This window comes from Notolepis coatsorum, assembly GCF_963971535.1.
Source record: "Notolepis coatsorum genome assembly, chromosome: 10".
Lineage (NCBI taxonomy): Eukaryota > Metazoa > Chordata > Actinopteri > Aulopiformes > Paralepididae > Notolepis > Notolepis coatsorum.
In genome coordinates this window covers 86,367,403-86,385,885 of record NC_140174.1, presented here as the reverse complement: position 1 = coordinate 86,385,885, position 18,483 = coordinate 86,367,403, and the positions used below count along the sequence as shown (strand labels likewise).

Here is an 18,483-nt window from a genome sequence, read left to right as displayed (position 1 = left end):
CACGTTGTACCTGACACTATCATAAAGGGGCTGGTTCTCCTTTCTTCGCTCCTCTCTCACGCATGGCGAAGAGGGGGCTGTTGGGGTGGTCTTCTGGACCTCCTCTGGTAACCCTGTGTGCTTCCCGAGCCGCCGGGCCCGGTCCAAAGTAATGTTTCGTTGAAACCGTAGGCCTGGGATAACGCTTTTTGAAAACTGAAACACTTGTACTGCGGTATAGCCAGTGTATACCCGCAGGTGTGTTTTGGAGTTTTTTCTTGAGGGGTTATAGGAACAACCACGGCATGTGGTACCATGAGGGTGGTTGATTCCCTGGTGTGTTGGAGCAGAGTCAACTCCCAGGTTACCCGGTTGAGTGTGCCCCTGCACGTTCATGACGTCTGCCAATCGTGTCAGCCTTCTCTGCCTCGACCCCTCTGGGTCGGGGTTTTTTGGTGGAGGCTTTGTCATGGTGCGCAACAATGCCAGCATACGCCCCTTCCGCCGGGGTGCTGTTTTCAGTTGACCCCTTTGGCGCCTGTCTCGCCCGCAGTGCTCCAGGCTCGGGTCTAAAGCCTGCTGCCTGGTTTAAGGGATCGACCCCTCTGGGGTCGTCTCCCCGGTGCGCTGCCTGCTTCCGTTATGGTTAGCCTTTTGAGTGCTTCAAGTTACGGCCATGCTGACTGCCTGTGTTGCAGGGTCAGTGTGCCAGGCGGCGTACTAGTGGGGGGGATGTTGTTTCACTAAGTTCACACATTTCAAGCACCAGTGATGTAACATTCAGAATGAATGCTTTTGTTCCTGGAAATATGCTAGGGGGGCGGGGGTGTTCTATTAGTATTGGAATAGTTCCCAGTGATTATCAAATACTAGTAATTTTGTGAGTTTTCCTTTGTGACCCATCTCTATTGAGAATAATCAATTCCCCCAACACACATTGTAGAAGATCATCTGACTCAGATGGAGTCAGGCCACGAGGAACAGCTCACTCTATACATCTCTATGACATCACTATATATATTTCTATGAGATAACTATATACATCTCTATGACATAATTTTATACATCTCTATGACATCACTCTATACATCTCTATGACATCACCATATGCATCTCTATGACATCACTATACATATTTATTTTATTAACAGATTGCAGAATGGGTACAATACAATACGGCTCAATACAAACAATTGTCAAGGGGATGCAGACCAGAAAGACTTTTGTCTTGTTTACATCAGGGTCCCCCATTTTCAATTGATCAAGACATTTATGACATACATGACATACAGATTATACGTAATTATTTTACGATTAATTGCGAATTGTTTCATGTTGAGCTATAGATTGTGGATGAATACACACAGAAAGGTACACCTGGTATATCTATGACATCACTGTCTACATCTGATGATATCACTCTATACATCTCTATGACCCATCCATTACCTCTTCTTGTTCTGTTCAGGGGGCAGGGCCAGGTTGCGGAAGTAGAGGTCAGCTGACATTCCCTCCTCCAATGGGACAACAGCGTCCTCAGCACTGATCACTTCAATGGTTTTCTGTAGACAAACACGTCATGACACCATTAACATGGACCTCAAGTATTCCAGTAAGACAGGTTTCAATCTGCTTCAATCAGTTGGGTTAATAAAACCTGACTATGATATCTGGGATATGGTGATATTAAGTTTAGGGAAACCTGACTCTAATATCTGGGATATGCTGATATTAGGTTTAGGGAAACCTGACTCTAATATCTGGGATATGCTGATATTAGGTTTAGGGAAACCTGACTTTAATATCTGGGATATGGTGATATTAGGTTTAGGGAAACCTGACTCTAATATCTGGGATATGCTGATATCAGGTTTAGGGAAACCTGGCTCTAATATCTGGGATATGGTGATATTAGGTTTAGGAAAATTGCTCTAATATCTGGGATCTGGTGATATTAGGTTTAGGGAAACCTGACTCTAATATCTGGTATATGGTGATATTAGGTTTAGGGAAACCTGACTAATATCTGGGATATGGTGATATTAGGGTTAGGGAAACCTGACTAATATCTGGGATATGGTCATATTATCTGATATTATCTGGGTTACTGAGGCATGTAAACATCTTATCCGGAATAAGACGTCTACTCTAAACCATGCTTGTTCTACTTCATTGCTTAGCTAAGTACTTCTATTCTATTCACATATATTCTTACTACATGTATCTATTGCTCCTATGTCCGCCCACTCCAAACCTGGGAACTCTCTAACCCCTGTCCCCATCTCCCTTTCTCCCTGTCTCTCTGTGAGTGGATGTCTCGTGGTGATGGCCAAGGTGGTGGATGTCTCGACTGTCTCGTGGTGATGACCAAGGTGGTGCAATCTTCTCAACGTCACCCCCATACTTCAAATGGATCCGAGCGGAATCGGGCGCCTGAGCAATGGAGCAAGTGGAGCAGCTGCACCCCCACAATTGAACTTGGGGGAGCAAAGGTGTGCTTTTGCACCCCCACTTTTTGATCATATGAAAAATATGATATGCCCCCCCCCCCCCCCAATATATAAATGTAACCATAACTTCGTAATTTCAATCAAATTAATAATACGCAATGACACTTAATAGCAAGTTTTTAAGTTTCCAAAGATTGTGACCCCCCCTGCCCCCCCACATTTTAATGGTTTGATCAACTGCCTCCCACGGCCCCTCCCTCCCCCAGCAGTCAGTGGCGCATGCTGCAGGTAGGCTGAGTGTAAATATCACAGGCCACTGAGTGTGTCATTGGTGGCAGACTTTCCAGTAAGTTGTTCAAACAAAGGATTATGTTAGACATGTCTTTACTATTGAGTGGTAGAACTTCTACCACTCAATACAATAAGTGTTCCACCCGTACCGGTCCCGAAATGCCATCTGACGGTCATACCGTAAATCCTCTAATAGTGGAGGTACATTAACGTTTCCCTCGCGTTAGCATTAGCTTTAGCGCTAGCCGCTAGCTAACGTTGTCATAATATCTAGATCTGTGGTGTCAGCTGGATGACGTTGACTTCGTTTGCAAACGTTAATGTTCGCTATCTATATGACTGAGAGAAAGTCGCGCGAGTTTGGTTGCCGCTCGCAACGGAGTTTTTTGTTGTTTTGGTGTGTATTATTGGTGTGTATTCTTATCTAAAACTGACAGGACACTCAAAGCCAAGCGAAAATGGGACCAAAGAAAAATGAGGAAGTTGACGAGATTAAAAGATTTCTTGATTTTCTGGCGGAGGTCTCTGATGTCAAACGACAACAGAAAGCCATCCTCGAATTAGTAGAGGAGGTAAAGGCTCTGAGGCTGCAGAACGATGAGAAAGACCAGAGAATGAATTTTCTGGAGAGAAGAGTGGAGGACCTGGAGCAATACACCAGGATGAATGACATTATTGTCACTGGGCTCCAAATCAAACCCCGTCATACGCTCGGGCGGTGACAGCTGTCAATGGGGATGGGCCGAGTGCGCTGGATTCAAACTCTGTGGAGCAACAAGTGGCTGCCTTCCTTCAGTCCAAGGGGATTGAGCTGGACTGCAATAACATCGAGGCTTGCCACCCACTGCCCCGAAGAAACGGCAATGACAAACAGGCCATCATAATGAGGTTTGTAAACAGAAAAAACAAAATTGCACTACTGAGACAAGGAAAAAAAACTGATGGGATCAAACGTCTTTATCAATGAGCATCTTACAAAGCGCAATGCCGACATCGCCAGAAAGGCCCGATACATGAGGAAACAGAAATCAATTCAATCTACATGGACCTCTAGCTGCAAAGTATTCATCAAGCTGAATGGACCACCGGATGAGGCCAAAGTGCTACTCATCAGAAACATGGAGGAGCTGGACAAATACCAATAAACATCATGACGGGACTGTAAGGTAATAGAGACACACTGGACACAATTACACAACTTACAACCATGACGCATAGGCCTACGGAAATAATCAATTCACCTACATCTGGAGATGATGTGGATTTGACAGTGTCGGCGCCATGGGGGGGCATTCGCGGGCCATGCCCCCCCAGATGGGGCACTGTGCCCCTCCAACCGGCATGGTCAATTATTATAAAAAAAATAAAATAATTAAACATTTAATTTTTTTTATTATAGTAAAAGTCAGATGTTTTCCTTTATAAATAGGCTATTCAGCCTATTAATAAAACGAAATTAAACAAAAAAAGTCTTAAAGGAAGTGTATGTTTGATCTCACGCCACGGCTCACGCACGCTGATTGGTGTGTCTGTTTGAATTTGCTATTGCAGAACTTGCAATTGTTCTTGTTGACTTGACTTGTTGTTGTACGTTGAGTTGACGGGTAGGCGTGACTGCATTTGACTTAATTTTGATATGGGTAGGGCGTGACTTGAGTGAGGTCAGTGAGCGCGAAAGATAGTCAGGTAAAATATAATAATCACTTCTTGGAGACGGACATACAAATAAAATGGATATACGAAAATGGTTGGCTGGGGCAGGCGCACCTAAGGCTTCTTCACGGCCTCCTCCAAGAATGCCTCCTCCTGGTGAAGGCCTTCCAACATCTAACGTGGTTGAAGAAGTCTGCCAAGAAGCGCCAGGCCCCGGCCCCCCCGCCGGTGCTGCACTTGGAGGTGCTGCATCTGTTACAGCAGAAGCTAACGTGGTGGTTATAGGCCATCGTGATGATGATCCAGATCCACAGCCGTTGGCGGTAACGGTAAATGATCTCGGGACTGAGCATCCCAAACAAATGGTTTTACAACCATACCCTGCCAGCATTTTTTGCGGTAGGAAACGGTCATTTGTAGCGACGTGGTTCCAAAACAGAGACTGGCTCGAGTACAGTGAACATGCTGATGCAGCTTTTTGTTTCTGCTGCCGGAATTTTTGTTCTATTGGCAGTAGCACCAATCGGAGAGTGGATGGTTTTGTGAATCTTGGATACCGTAATTGGAAAAATGCCACAGAGAGGGACAGGGGATTTCATAAACATGAAACATCAAAGGAGCATCTCTCTAGCTACACAATGTGGAAGGAGCGAGTGAGACGTGTCAATACCGGCAAGGAGATTGACACTTGTCAACACAGACCAGCTACGAAGGAACAGGTACTACTTCTCGGCTCTCGTGGATGTTGTCGGGTTTCTGGTAGAAAACCAGTTGCATTTACGTGGAAAGCTAGATGCTTTTGGTGACATGTCTGAGGGGGGAAGTGGTCTTTTCCTGTCCTTATTGGACTACACAATTAAAAAGGACCCAGAATTGGCTGACATAGTGAAAACTATCCCTCGAAACGCCACATACACTTGTCATGACATGCAAAATGAACTTATAAGTACACTTAGCAGTGTGGTGACTGAGGCTATAGTGGAAGAAGTAGGCGACTCGCATTACACATTAAAAGTGCACGGAACACGCGATCCCACGGGATGTGAAAATATATCTGTTGTCATTTGTTTTGTAGACCAATCATTTGAAGTGACAGAGCGCCTGGTAACCATAGCGACAGCTGACGCAGGTGATGCACGGACATTGACAGACACAGTCTTAGCTGAGCTAAAGAATGCTGGTTTGGACTCGTCAAAGATTCTCAGCCAGGTGTATGACGGGGCTTCAGTGATGTCAGGGAGGCACGGTGGCATGCAGAAGCTAATGCAACAGACACTGGATCGCGAGATACCTTACGTACACTGCCTGAACCACCAGCTACATTTGGTCGTAGTACATGCGATGTCAGCCGAGCCAGCTGTAGTGGACTTTTTTAATGTGTGTAGCACGTTGTACAAATTCTGCAAGAAGCCCACAGTTGCTGTGCATTACAAGGGTGAGCGTCTTAAACGCCTTCTAGAACAGAGGTGGACAGAGCACCTTGCCACCGTGTCTGTCATTCTAAAATCATTTGACAACATCACATCTCTTCTGACTAAGATCGACGCTGTGCGGGCCCATGGCGCAGAGCTACGAATGGAAGCTGTGGGCCTGCTGCGAGAGATGACAGAGCCCAGATTTGCATTCACTGCAAACGTAGTGCACAGAGTGCTTGCCCTGCTTGACCCAGCAAACCAAATGCTACAAAGAGAGGATGCTGACTTGTTGACAGGTCTGCGTGTTGTAGCTAGTTCAAAAGAATGCATACGAAAACTACGTTGTGATGAGGAGTTTGACAAGGTGTGGGACATGACCACAGATACCAGTGCATCACTGAGACAAACAGAAACCCCTAAAAGAAAACGCACAACAAACACGAACATGGATGGGTATGTGGTTGAGGGAACAACAGGCCAGAGGAATGCTGACTGCAAAACAGAACTCAAGAGAATGTACATTAGCATTATCGAGTCAGTTGTTGGAGAAATGGATCAGAGGTTTAGTGAACGCAACACTCAACTGGCTAGGGCACTTGCTGCACTCGATCCAAAAAGTGACACATTTCTAGATGCTACAGCTGTGAAGCATATCATGGACCTGTCACGATCACCTATAATTGAGGCAGAGTTTGTAGTAGCAAAAGAGTTTTTCAAGACTGAAAAGGAATCACAGCCAATCGAGGAGGGGATCTGGACCACAAAGTACATTTTGTCACACTACCACAAAACTCTTGTGGCAATGCCCAGTGTATTGATTGCGCTCAAGCACGCATTAACTTTCGGCGCCTCCACCGCAATGTGCGAGAACTCGTTCTCAACGCTACGGAACGTTTTTTCGGATCACAGTCGGACAATGCTCCACAGACGAAAGGCCCAATTGGTTCAGCTGGTGTTTGAGAAGGACCTCACGCGAAAATGTACCACGGAATGGAAGGACACCGTCCTGAGGAGGTTCAGTGCCACGACTCGCCGCCTACAACTCTTTTAATCGGTAAGTCATATACATTGTTATTATTAATAATACTTGAATGTAAAGCCCAGCCTCTGGCTTATTATTTCATACTGTTTAATTTAAGCTGCCTTGCCCCTTGGCCCAATTGTTATTATTAATAATACTTGAATGTAAAGCCCAGACTCTGGCTTATTCTTATTTCATACTGTTTAATTTAAGCTGCCTTGCCCCTTGGCCCAATTGTTATTATTAATAATACTTGAATGTAAAGCCCAGCCTCAGGCTTATTCTTATTTCATACCGTTTAATTTAAGCTGCCTTGCCCCTTGGCCCTTGTCAGTATTAATAATACGAAAACGATATACGTGATCTTTCACTTATTAATGAATGGAAAGCCCAGCCTCTGGCTTATTTCATATTTGTGTGTGTGTGCGCAAGACGCCAGTGTGTTTGTGACGTGACGTGCGAGAGAGAAGAGAGAGAGAGAGAGAGAGAGAGAGAGAGAGAGAGAGAGAGAGAGAGAGAGAGAGAGAGAGAGAGAGAGAGACTGTCTTATCTCTTATGCCTGCAGTGCACTTATGTTTTGAAATGCGTGTTGGTTTGCGGGAAATGCGTTTTCTGACGCGTATATTTTATGTCCCCCCGATATTACCATATTCCCCCCCGTTAAATTCGTTCTGACGCCGACACTGATTTGACAGTGGATTCTTGAACACGAACAAATGAAACTCAAAACATTTGAATACACTGAGCACAATCTACAGGATATAGAAAATTATATTGACCCAGACAATAATCTATTCTTCAACATCAACGACAACTGCTGCTACTATACTGAAGATCAGTACAACCGGACAATTAAGACAGTTAACAAACTATCAATAATTCACTTCAATTCAAGAAGTCTGTACGCAAACTTTAACAGCATTAAGGAATATTTAAACCAGTTTACACAACCATTTAACATAATTGCCATTTCAGAAACTTGGATGAACGAGGAAAAGGGAATGGATTTTGAAATGGTCGGATATGAACTCAACTATATGAACAGAAAAAATAAGAGTGGAGGAGGAGTGGCTGTGTATGTGGATAATAACTTGAATTATAAGATTGTAGAAAGAATGACAAATGTGATTGATAATTTATTAGAATGTATAACAATAGAAATACGTGTAGAAAAAAAGAAGAATATAATTGTGAGCACCAGGTTCAAATATTGAAGTTTTCAAGGACTGGATGGAAGAAATGTATATAAACAATAATCAAAAGGCTATTTTCATCTGTGGGGATTTTAACATTGATCTTTTAAATCCAAACAAACATAAAATGACTGAGGAATTCATCAACACATTGTATAGTTTGAGCCTTTATCCAAAAATCACAAGACCCAGCCGAATCACATCCCATTGTGCCACTCTGATAGACAATATATTTACGAACATTATAGAAAACAATATAGTGAGTGGATTACTAATAAATGACATCAGTGACCATTTACCAGTTTTTACAGTTTATGACAACAACTACACAGAAAACAAGCAGGACAATAAACTACAATTTAAACGAGTAAGGACTGAAGAATCAATGAACGCTTTCAAAAAAGATTTGCTACTACAAAATTGGGAGATAGTATATAAAGAGGAAGACACTGATAAAGCATATGAAACATTCTTATCTATATTTAACTTATTATATCACAAACATTGTCCAATAAAAGAATATAGCAGTAAACATAAACACACAGACAGCCCATGGATCACAAGGGGATTACAGAATGCATGTAAAAAGAAAAATACACTATATAGAGAATTTATAAAATATAGAACTAAAGAGGCAGAAAATAAATATAAGAAATATAAAAATAAGTTGACTAATATTATGAGAAGATGTAAGAAGGATCATTATAGTAGAATATTAGATAACAACAAATATAATATTAAAGGTGTTTGGAATATATTAAATGGTATTATCAGGAATGGATCAAGACAAATAAACTATCCTCAGTATTTTATGGAAAATGATCAAACTATTAGCAATATGGATGATGTGGTTAACAACTTTAATACATTTTTTGTAAATATTGGACCAGAATTAGCGGGAAAAATCCCAGATCCAGTGACTCCTGAAGACATAAAAGACAATTATATTGAAAGAAATCCTAGTTCAATGTTTCTGGAAGCGGTAGATGAAAATGAAATTATAGAAACTACTAATAAATGTAAAAACAAGACATCTACAGACAGTAATGAAATAGATATGAAAATAGTAAAAAATGTCATTAGTGGGATTTCAAAACCACTCACGCACATCTGCAATTTATCATTCAAAACTGGTCGATTTCCCAATAAAATGAAAATAGCAAAAGTCATACCTCTGTTCAAGACTGGAGATAAACACCACTTCACAAATTATAGGCCTGTTTCTCTACTTCCTCAGTTTTCAAAAATATTAGAAAAACTCTTCAACAACAGATTAGATAAATTCATTGATAAACATAATTTACTCACCGATAGCCTGTATGTCTTCAGAACACACCGGTCAACATCACTAGCATTAATAGAACTCATTGAAAAAATCACAAATTCCATAGATAAAAAAAAACATGTAGCTGGAGTATTCATTGACCTAAAAAAGCATTTGATACTATTAATCATGATATATTAATAAGGAAATTGGAGAGATATGGGATCAGGGTGGTAGTATTGGACTGGGTGAGAAGCTATCTAAATAAAAGACAACAATTTGTGACAATGAGAGATTATAAATCTGAATGTTTGGACATTGCTTGTGGTGTCCCCCAGGGGTCAGTGTTGGGTCCAAAACTGTTCATCTTGTACATTAACGAGATATGTAAAGTATCCAATATATTTAAATGTATTTTATTTGCGGATGACACTAATTTTTTTTTTCTGGTGAGAATGTCCAGCAGCTTTTAGAGGTCATCACATCTGAAATGAAGAAATTGAAGGAATGGTTTGATAGAAACAAATTATCATTGAACTTGAGCAAAACTAAAATTATGTTGTTTGGAAACTGTAGATTGGATACTCAGGTACAAGTTAAAATAAATTATGTGATTATTGAAAGAGTTTATGAAAATAAATTCCTAGGTGTAATAATAGACCATAAAATCTGTTGGAAACCTCACATAAAACATGTCCAATCTAAACTCTCACGAAGCATTTCAGTCATGAGTAAAGTAAAGCACATTCTGGATAGAAAATCACTCTACATTATCTACTGTTCACTAGTTTTACCATATTTAAATTACTGTGCTAAAGTCTGGGGAAACAATTATAAGTCTACACTACAACCACTTTTTATACTCCAAAAAAGGGCCATAAGGATAGTTCACATTGCAGGTTATCGTGATCACACTAACATATTGTTTTTGGAGTCAGACATTGAAGTTAAATGATCTTGTGGAATTTAAAACGGCACTATTAATGTATAAAGCAAAAAGTCATGCACTTCCAAGAAACATTCAAGAATTGTTCTTTGATAGGGAGGGGGGGTTATAATCTGAGGGGAGAACACAATTTAAAAGTGCTAAATGTACGCACTACCATGAGAAGACACTGCATCTCGATATGTGGAGTGAAACTGTGGAACAGTCTAAATGTGGTGATAAAGCAATGTCCAAACATGAGACAATTCAAACTGATGTATAAGGAAATGATGTTCACAAGGTACAGGGATGAGGAAGGGACTTGATATTCACGGGTGTTTACATTTTATTTCTTTCATGTTTTACATATATAGTTTTTGTTTTTTTGTTTTGCATATATATATATATTTTTTTTTAATGTTTTAAAATAGTACACTCATTTGAGTAGTAAGTAAGTAAGTAAGTAAGTAAGTAAGTAAGTAAGTAAGTAAGTAAGTAAGTAAGTAAGTAAGTAAGTAAGTAAGTATTTATAAAGCACCTTTCATACATGTCATGTAGCTCAAAGTGCTGTACACAAACATAGGCATATATAACGATAAAAGCAATAAAGTCAGTGATCAGTTAAGATCAATGTTTAAAAAAAAAAAAAAAAAAATTATAATAATAATAATAATAATAATAATAATAATAATAATAATAATAATAATAATAATAATAATAATAATAATAATAATAATAATAATAACAATAATAATAATAATAATAATAACGTAAAAATGAAAATAACGTAAAGTACGATATATATTGAAATTCTTTATTCGTAATAACAGCATCTCGTTTTCAAGGGGCTCCTAACACAATACAATGTTATCCTGGACACAGGAAGTAGGAAGCACGCTATCCTGTACAAGCACTCTATCCTGGACAGAGGAACACACAGGAAGTAGGAAGCACACTATCCTGGACACAGGAACACACAGGAAGTAGGAAGCATGCTATCCTGGGCACACAGGAAGTAGGAAGCACACTATCCTGGACACAGGAAGTAGGAAGCACGCTATCCTTTCAAGGACTTTTCCAAGCACTAGGATGGAAAAGGGGTAGGATTAAATAAGTGTATACTTCTTCGTACTCCTTTTCGAACATGTAGATTGAGTTGTGTTTTGCTTTTGTTATTGTCTGTTTGTATTCATTGCATGTTCGAAATAAAGATTTCAAATCAAATCAAATCAAAAATATGGCAGACGAGGCTGGCGTTGTCCAGTTGACACATTACAGACCATGATGCTATGATAACGTTAGTAGCTAAAGCTACTGCATGTCAACAACTCAATTCCACTGAGGAAGTCGAGAAGGTACCAGATGCTAAACCGTCCCCGGACCCTGCAACCTTTAGACAGTTCCAACTTCAGTGAATTACGTTAATCCCACAATTATTCAACTGCACTCAATATTTAAATACCAATGCTAGTCTAAATAAATGTAAACAGACAATGTAATATATGGTATAATTATCTTTTTTCTCTTTCTTATTAAAAACTTGGCCTATTTGAAAGAAGATTGATTTAATAAAAATAAAAGAGCGAAAAATCAATATACAGTATATATATATATATATATATATATTAATATATTATTATTATTATTATAGTAATTGGCTATCATACTACAATAAACACACACACACACACACACACACACACACACACACACACACACACACACACACACACACACACACACACACACACACACACACACACACACACACACACACACACACACACACACACACACACACACAGCCATACCTCCATGTCTATCAGTAGCTCCTCTCTGGGTTTGGTGAAGAGATACTGGTATAGCCGGTAGTGGTGGAGCAGGCTGGAGAGCACAGGTCATATGGGGTTAGTCAGGTCATATGGGGTTAGTCAGGTCATATGGGGTTAGTCAGGTCATATGGGGTTAGTCAGGTCATATGGGGTTAGTCATATCATATCTGATCTAAAATAAAGACTCTTCCCATTTAAAGCCAAGATCATTTACAGACCCTTTTTCTTCTTTTTTTTAGGTCCAGACAGAAATGTAGAAAAACAGAGATTCTTATTCCTGCACTCTTTTTAAAGCAGTTAATTCTAAAAGAAATTATTATAATAAAGCCACATTAGAGATGGTTGTTACCTGGTTGTGAGGTAGTCGGTGTCCTAGACGCCTGAATACTTTCTACAACGGAGTTCGGCAATTTGCAAATCTGATTGGCCAGTGTCATTTCTGGTCATGTGACATGTACGCCCAATCGTGGGACCGCAAGTTTCTACACTGGTGGTTAGGCTTATGCCGCGTTCACGTTACGTGGGAAGAAGCGGAAGAACCAGAGGACATCTCGTTGCTACAACTAGGAAGCCTTCACGCGTTGACTCGATGAAACGCCCACATCCATACTTCCACAATTCATGACGCGAAGTGGGAGATATCGGGGTCTATAAAAAAATCCCATATGTCCTAGTAGGAATTACCACTAGGAGGCTGACGTGAATGGTTTTTCCCAGTCGGAAGCTGGTTCTTCCGCTTCTTCCCACGTAACGTGAACGTGGCATTAGGCGCTCGTTCGAAGTCGGTTAAGGTTAGAGTTTGTCTTATGGCGCTTTTCCACTGCATGGTACCTACTCTACTCTACTCGCTTTAGGTACCTGGTACTTCGTTCCTTTTCCACTGCAGGTACTAAAATAAAGTACTCAGTTTGTCTCCGTGTGGGGAGGCGGGGCTGCTGGTGTACAGCTGAGAGCTCCATAGCTCTGTGAGAGCTCCACCAGCATAGCTATGTCCGTGTCATGAGCTAGTAGGCGCAAGCCAGAGTAAAACACAGTTTTCAATCAATCAATCAATAACAACATTAACGAGACTCTCGTTGTGTCTATTCTGATAACGCTAACGTTACCTCTCATTGTGTCTATTCTACAAGCGTTAACGTTAGCTAGGCTGTCTATGCTAACATTAGCATTAGGCTAACAAGCTGTAACGTTACCAGTCGCGTCTATTTGCTAACGTTAGCATTAGGTAATAACCGGTTTAAAATGGATGGTGATTACCTCACGTTGTGTCTATTCTATTAGCATTAACGTTACTCATACAAACAATCAATAGCGAGTTATATTGATCGCGCTATGTACGATAGCCATGCTAAAACGCTAGCACAACATCAGCACAACATAAGCTTAAGCCTTAACAAGTCAGCGATCTTTTTGCGAGACTAAACTCTCCGCTCGGTGGCAAATTGTGTTGACGTCGGTTTTGTTTAATCAATAAATGAGGCAGAATACACAGTGACTGTATTGTTTGTTTATTGAACTTGTGCCTGCTGCAACCATAATGAAATCCTATGCGAGACATTCAAGATGGCGGCTCTCTGTTTTCGTTCAGACTCTCCAAACAGTGACGCGTCTCTCTTCTGACCAATCAGTGGTCTGCAGTTTTTCACGTGACATTTATGGTACCAGTTCTACCCGCTTGGCTCGCGCTTGGAACCAGAGTCGAGCAGGGACTAAAAAAGTACCTGAAAAAGTACCTGGTACCAGGTAGTACCAGGTACTTTGGTAATGGAAAACCGAAAATACCGAGTAGAGTAGAGTAGAGTAGAGTAGGTACCATGCAGTGGAAAAGCGCCATTAGAGCATGGCAATAGAACGCCTGCCCTGATTCCGACGGTTAAGCTTAGGCACTCTTTCGAAGTTTGTTAAGGTTAGAGTTTGTCTTAGAGCATGGCGATAGAACGCCAGGTGCTTTGCAGGCTGTTCGACGCGGAAATGGGCAAAGACACAGCGCGTCACGCTATTGGGCGCACATGTCACATGACCAGAAACGTCAGTGGCCAATCAGATTCTATATTTTCTGAACTCCGTTGTAGAAAATATAGACGTGTCCTAGACATGGTTGTTACCTGGTTGTGAGGTAGTCAGTGTCCTAGACATGGTTGTTACCTGGTTGTGAGGTAGTCAGTGTCCTAGACATGGTTGTTACCTGGTTGTGAGGTAGTCAGTGTCCTAGACATGGTTGTTACCTGGTTGTGAGGTAGTCGGTGAGGTCCTTGGCCTGCTGTGTGTCCAGCAGAGGCGTGCTGTCTCCTTCTGCTGCAGGGAAGTAGTGAGCAGCCGCTAAGGCCTTGGTCAGCTCAGTGACATTATCAACCAGTGACATCTGTTTCTCTGCAATAGGGAAGTAAAGTACACATTTCCAATAGGCAGAGTTTTTATGTTTCACTTAATAACTTACTGACATCGTCCAGCAGCATATAGCATAATCACGGGTCCAGTTTAAACCAGTGGTTGGCTAACTATGTCTGTGTGTCAGTCTGACCAACCCCTGATATTATCTAGTATCATGGCTACTACAGCCAGGCTGAAGGAGGTCTGTGAGGGTGTGAAGGAGGTCTGTCTGGCCCAGCAGAAGACTGAAATGTAGCAGTCAAGCAGTGCTGCCTCTCCAAGACACGTCCGCCGGTTCCTCAACTCCAAGATCTCCTCAAACCGACTGTGGGGGGGGAAGAGATGTGTTTACAGTGTTATTGATCACATGCAGATATTTGTGATTGATCCTACAGATGTTTATGTTATTGATCACCTACATCTGGATGTCCTCCACTGACCGCTCCATGATCTCAGTGATCTGGTCAGAAGACAAGTCCCACTGGAGGAAACGTCTCTCTCCATCCTGTCAAACACAGAGAGAGAGAGAGAGAGAGAGAGAGAGAGAGAGAGAGAGAGAGAGAAGGGAGCCAGTGGTTTAATTTCCAAACCACTACACCACTAGACACATTTTCTGATATTATGAGCCTCACTACTCAACTGTTCAAAACGACAGATTCATTACAGCCTCCAAAACAGAACGTCTAGTCTAACGTGACTTCAGAGTTTTACTTCCATGTACGAACTCCATGTCGTCAGAGAAGGCGTCATGTTTTAAATGATTGGTTAGCTTCCTGTTTAGATAGTTAACTAGCTAAGATATCGATTATTCCAATTCTTTATAAGAGAATAAACTGTAACCTCACTATGAATTGAAAATGGGGGACCCTGTTGTAAACAAGACGAAAGTCTTTCTATGGTCTGCATCCCCTTAACAATTGTGTGTATTGAGCCGTACTGTATTGTACCCATTCTGCAATCTGTTAATAAAATAAAGTTTTCAATCAATCAACCTAAAGGTCGATAGACAACGTCATTCAACTAGCAATCTCTAACTATAACATCAATACAACTAATGTTGATACATCTCTTGTTGATCTCTTGTAGCAGGTGTATTTACTTACTTTTAGCGGACCTTGATTTAGTCCAGACATGTTGACGTTCTCCTCCAGTTACAATAGTATGCAGCTGCAGAGCCGCAGAGCCAGCGGCGCTCTCAGGGCCGCGCTCTGACGGACGTGCTATGAGAGCCGCTCAGCAGCGCCACCCACCCAATGGCTGAATTGGAGTATTGCACTGTGCGGGCACAGCTGTGAGATCCGCGCGAGGCCAGATATCTTGAATTAATGAGTTTATTTATTTTGAACATAAATTGAATATAAATAATAATAAAAAACTAGACAATTACGCCGGAAATTGTGAAAGTGTGGGTGATGGCTGTGCAAAAGGTACTAGGCAAGGCACCTTGGTTGAGAAATGCAGGCTTCAATCTATATTGTTTAGTCTATCTGTTCAGTACCGTTTCAAGATGCACAATGAGATCTTCTGAGAGAATTGTTGAATAGATACACAAATGTTCTAGAATATTTGATTATGACATCATACTGTGCCATCACAAATGTTCTAGAATGTACTATTATGACATCATACTGTGACATCACACATTTTCTGTGACATACTGTGACATCACAACGGAACATGTTTGAGTTCCATTTGAATAATATAAATAATGTTTGGTAAGGCTGTCCCCGAAGCCTGTTTTTGGGATTCAAACTTCGTCAGGGTTCTTCGAACGGACGTTCAAACTCTTGTTTTTCCTTCTGTTTTTGTTGTTCTTTTCTTATAGAATTTTGGGTTTGCAATTGGCTTATTTAGTTTCTGGTTTATATTTGTTTTTAACATTTTACATTATAAAGTCCTTACTATGGAGGTCAAAGTTGACTAGCATTCCCAAGCTCACCTCAATGATGTCACTTCCTGCCCACATGGTATATAGCTCCCAACTTTACAAGCTACCATTGCTAGCCTATTAACACTGAAGATGGAGGGCGGTCAGGTGGCGTAGCGGAGATTGTGCTCGTCACCAATGCAAGAGGCTGCGGTCTCGACTCCCGGAGAGTCAGCATTGTCTTGGCTTGGGCTGATCGCTATACTAACTCGTTTGGCTGAGTTAGGGGGAGGGAAGCCGTGGGTGGGTCCTGGGCGTTGTGGACAGCGACCCCTACAGTTCGGTCGGGGCGCCTGCACAGCGAGGGTAGGATCTGGAGAAAGGTAGTGTGACCTTCCACACGTTACACTCTCCCGGTGAGAATCTGCGCTGCCAGGCTGGCTGCCGGCTGGCTGCACATGTGTCGGAGGAAAACATGTGACAGTCTCCGGCCTCCCGGACCAACAGTGGGGGGGGGGGGGGGGGGGGGGGTGTGCAACAACCAGGAAGGGGGTTGGGAATTGGCATAACGACTAACAGTGGGATGGGAGAAAAATCGGAAAAAAGGAAGGAAAAGATAATAATAATAAAAAAAAAAAAACACTGAAGATGGAACACCTGTTCCGAAACATGTCTGTTCTATAGGCTGCCATTAAAAAAAAAATCTGAGAGTGCTGGTCCGGCCTCCTGCTTTCTTCCAATCTTTGGGATTTCATCACACATTGTCATATACTGAGAGCGCGGTCTACCTTGACTTTGATTCATAGCTACTATGGTAGCTTAGATACCTGCAGCCCCAGAGTTTACAGTTCACCCTGTCCCTAGTGGATATACAGCAGCTTTCGTAGCTACAACGATGGAGTCACGAGACTCATTCTCGCCTGCGTATCGCCAAGGCAAGACATCGAGCGGCATAAGAGATGCTAGAGACGAAGAGATGAGCAAGACTATCTACACACATGGTGCTTTAATCCCGCACTCCCGCAGGCCTACTTGGCAGCCCAGAGACCGACCTAGGAAAGAGATGTCTCCGTAATACTCCCTCCGCAGCCAGTCGATGTTTCCGGACGGCCCCCTTCCACCACGACCGGTGATATGGGCCATAGGAAGACGAGGAGGAGTAAGCAAAAGAAAAGTTCATCGGTCCCGGAGATATACACCATTACTAACATTGGTAACATTTCATATGCATATTTGAGTGATTAGCACCACAATATCCTTTCTAAAGGGTTATCGTTTGTTCCGTAGCTCGCTATTTCTCCTAATGCAATCTTACTGTTTATGGTACTCGAGTTAGTCTACAATGCCCTCTAGAGGGGGAGACAGGCTACTATATTCATTTGTTTAATGGTACTGAACCAAAGGGATTGAATGAAGAAAACGTGTTATCCTGTTTCCTACATTAAGTGACTTTTATTATCATGATTATATTATTATTACTATTATTATTATTATTATTATTATGAATGGTGAAACGTTTTCCTCTTGTTTTTCCTTCTGTTTTGTTGTTCTTTTCTTATAGAATTTTGGGTTTGCAATTGGCTTATTTAGTTTCTGGTTTATATTTGTTTTTAACATTTTACATTATAAAGTCCTTACTATGGAGGTCAAAGTTGACTAGCATTCCCAAGCTCACCTCAATGATGTCACTTCCTGCCCACATGGTATATAGCTCCCACCTTTACAAGCTACCATTGCTAGCCTATTAACACTGAAGATGGAACACCTGTTCCGAAACATCTGTTCTATAGGCTGCCATTAAAAACAAATTTTAAATCTGAGAGTGCTGGTCCGGCCTCCTGTTTTCTTTCATTATATGTTATGATGAATTGAAAATGGGGGACCCTGATGTAAACAAGACGAAAGTCTTTCTCTGGTCTGCATCCCCTTAACAATTGTGTGTATTGAGCTGTACTGTATTGTATCCATTCTGCAATCTGTTAATAACGTTTTCAATCAATCAATCAAGGGGGTAGGGAATACATACGTTTACACTTCATCCTCCTACTCCTGCTTGTTTGTTTTTTAATCTGTTTATTACTCGTTTATTATTATTATTTATTTTCAATTTATGTTGGAAATAAATAAACTCATTCATTCAAGATATTGTGTGAGCAAAAGTATTATACTGATCTAAATGGAACTACTAACTGATCAAACTACTATTACTACTACTGAAATATA

At 41.3% G+C, this 18,483-nt stretch overlaps 1 protein-coding gene across 3 annotated transcripts in view; it reads right to left on the bottom strand.

Moving 5' to 3' along the window:
• The window catches only part of cabcoco1 (ciliary associated calcium binding coiled-coil 1), a 45,856-nt gene extending 30,320 nt beyond the window's left edge, over window positions 1-15,536 (bottom strand). For 2 of the 3 annotated variants that reach the window (XM_084322564.1, XM_084322566.1), the window contains exons 1-6: window positions 15,497-15,536; window positions 14,813-14,898; window positions 14,549-14,718; window positions 14,249-14,393; window positions 12,003-12,075; window positions 1,429-1,541 (exon numbers count right to left, since the gene is read on the bottom strand). In XM_084322564.1, the coding sequence (XP_084178690.1) occupies window positions 1,429-1,541; window positions 12,003-12,075; window positions 14,249-14,393; window positions 14,549-14,718; window positions 14,813-14,898; window positions 15,497-15,526 (617 nt within the window). In that variant the 5' untranslated portion in view covers window positions 15,527-15,536. Of the gene's footprint in view, window positions 1-1,428; window positions 1,542-11,002; window positions 11,276-12,002; window positions 12,076-14,248; window positions 14,394-14,548; window positions 14,719-14,812; window positions 14,899-15,496 lie in introns of those variants that run through there. The other variant, XM_084322565.1, reaches the window with a different exon arrangement.
• Window positions 15,537-18,483: the final 2,947 nt, after the last annotated feature.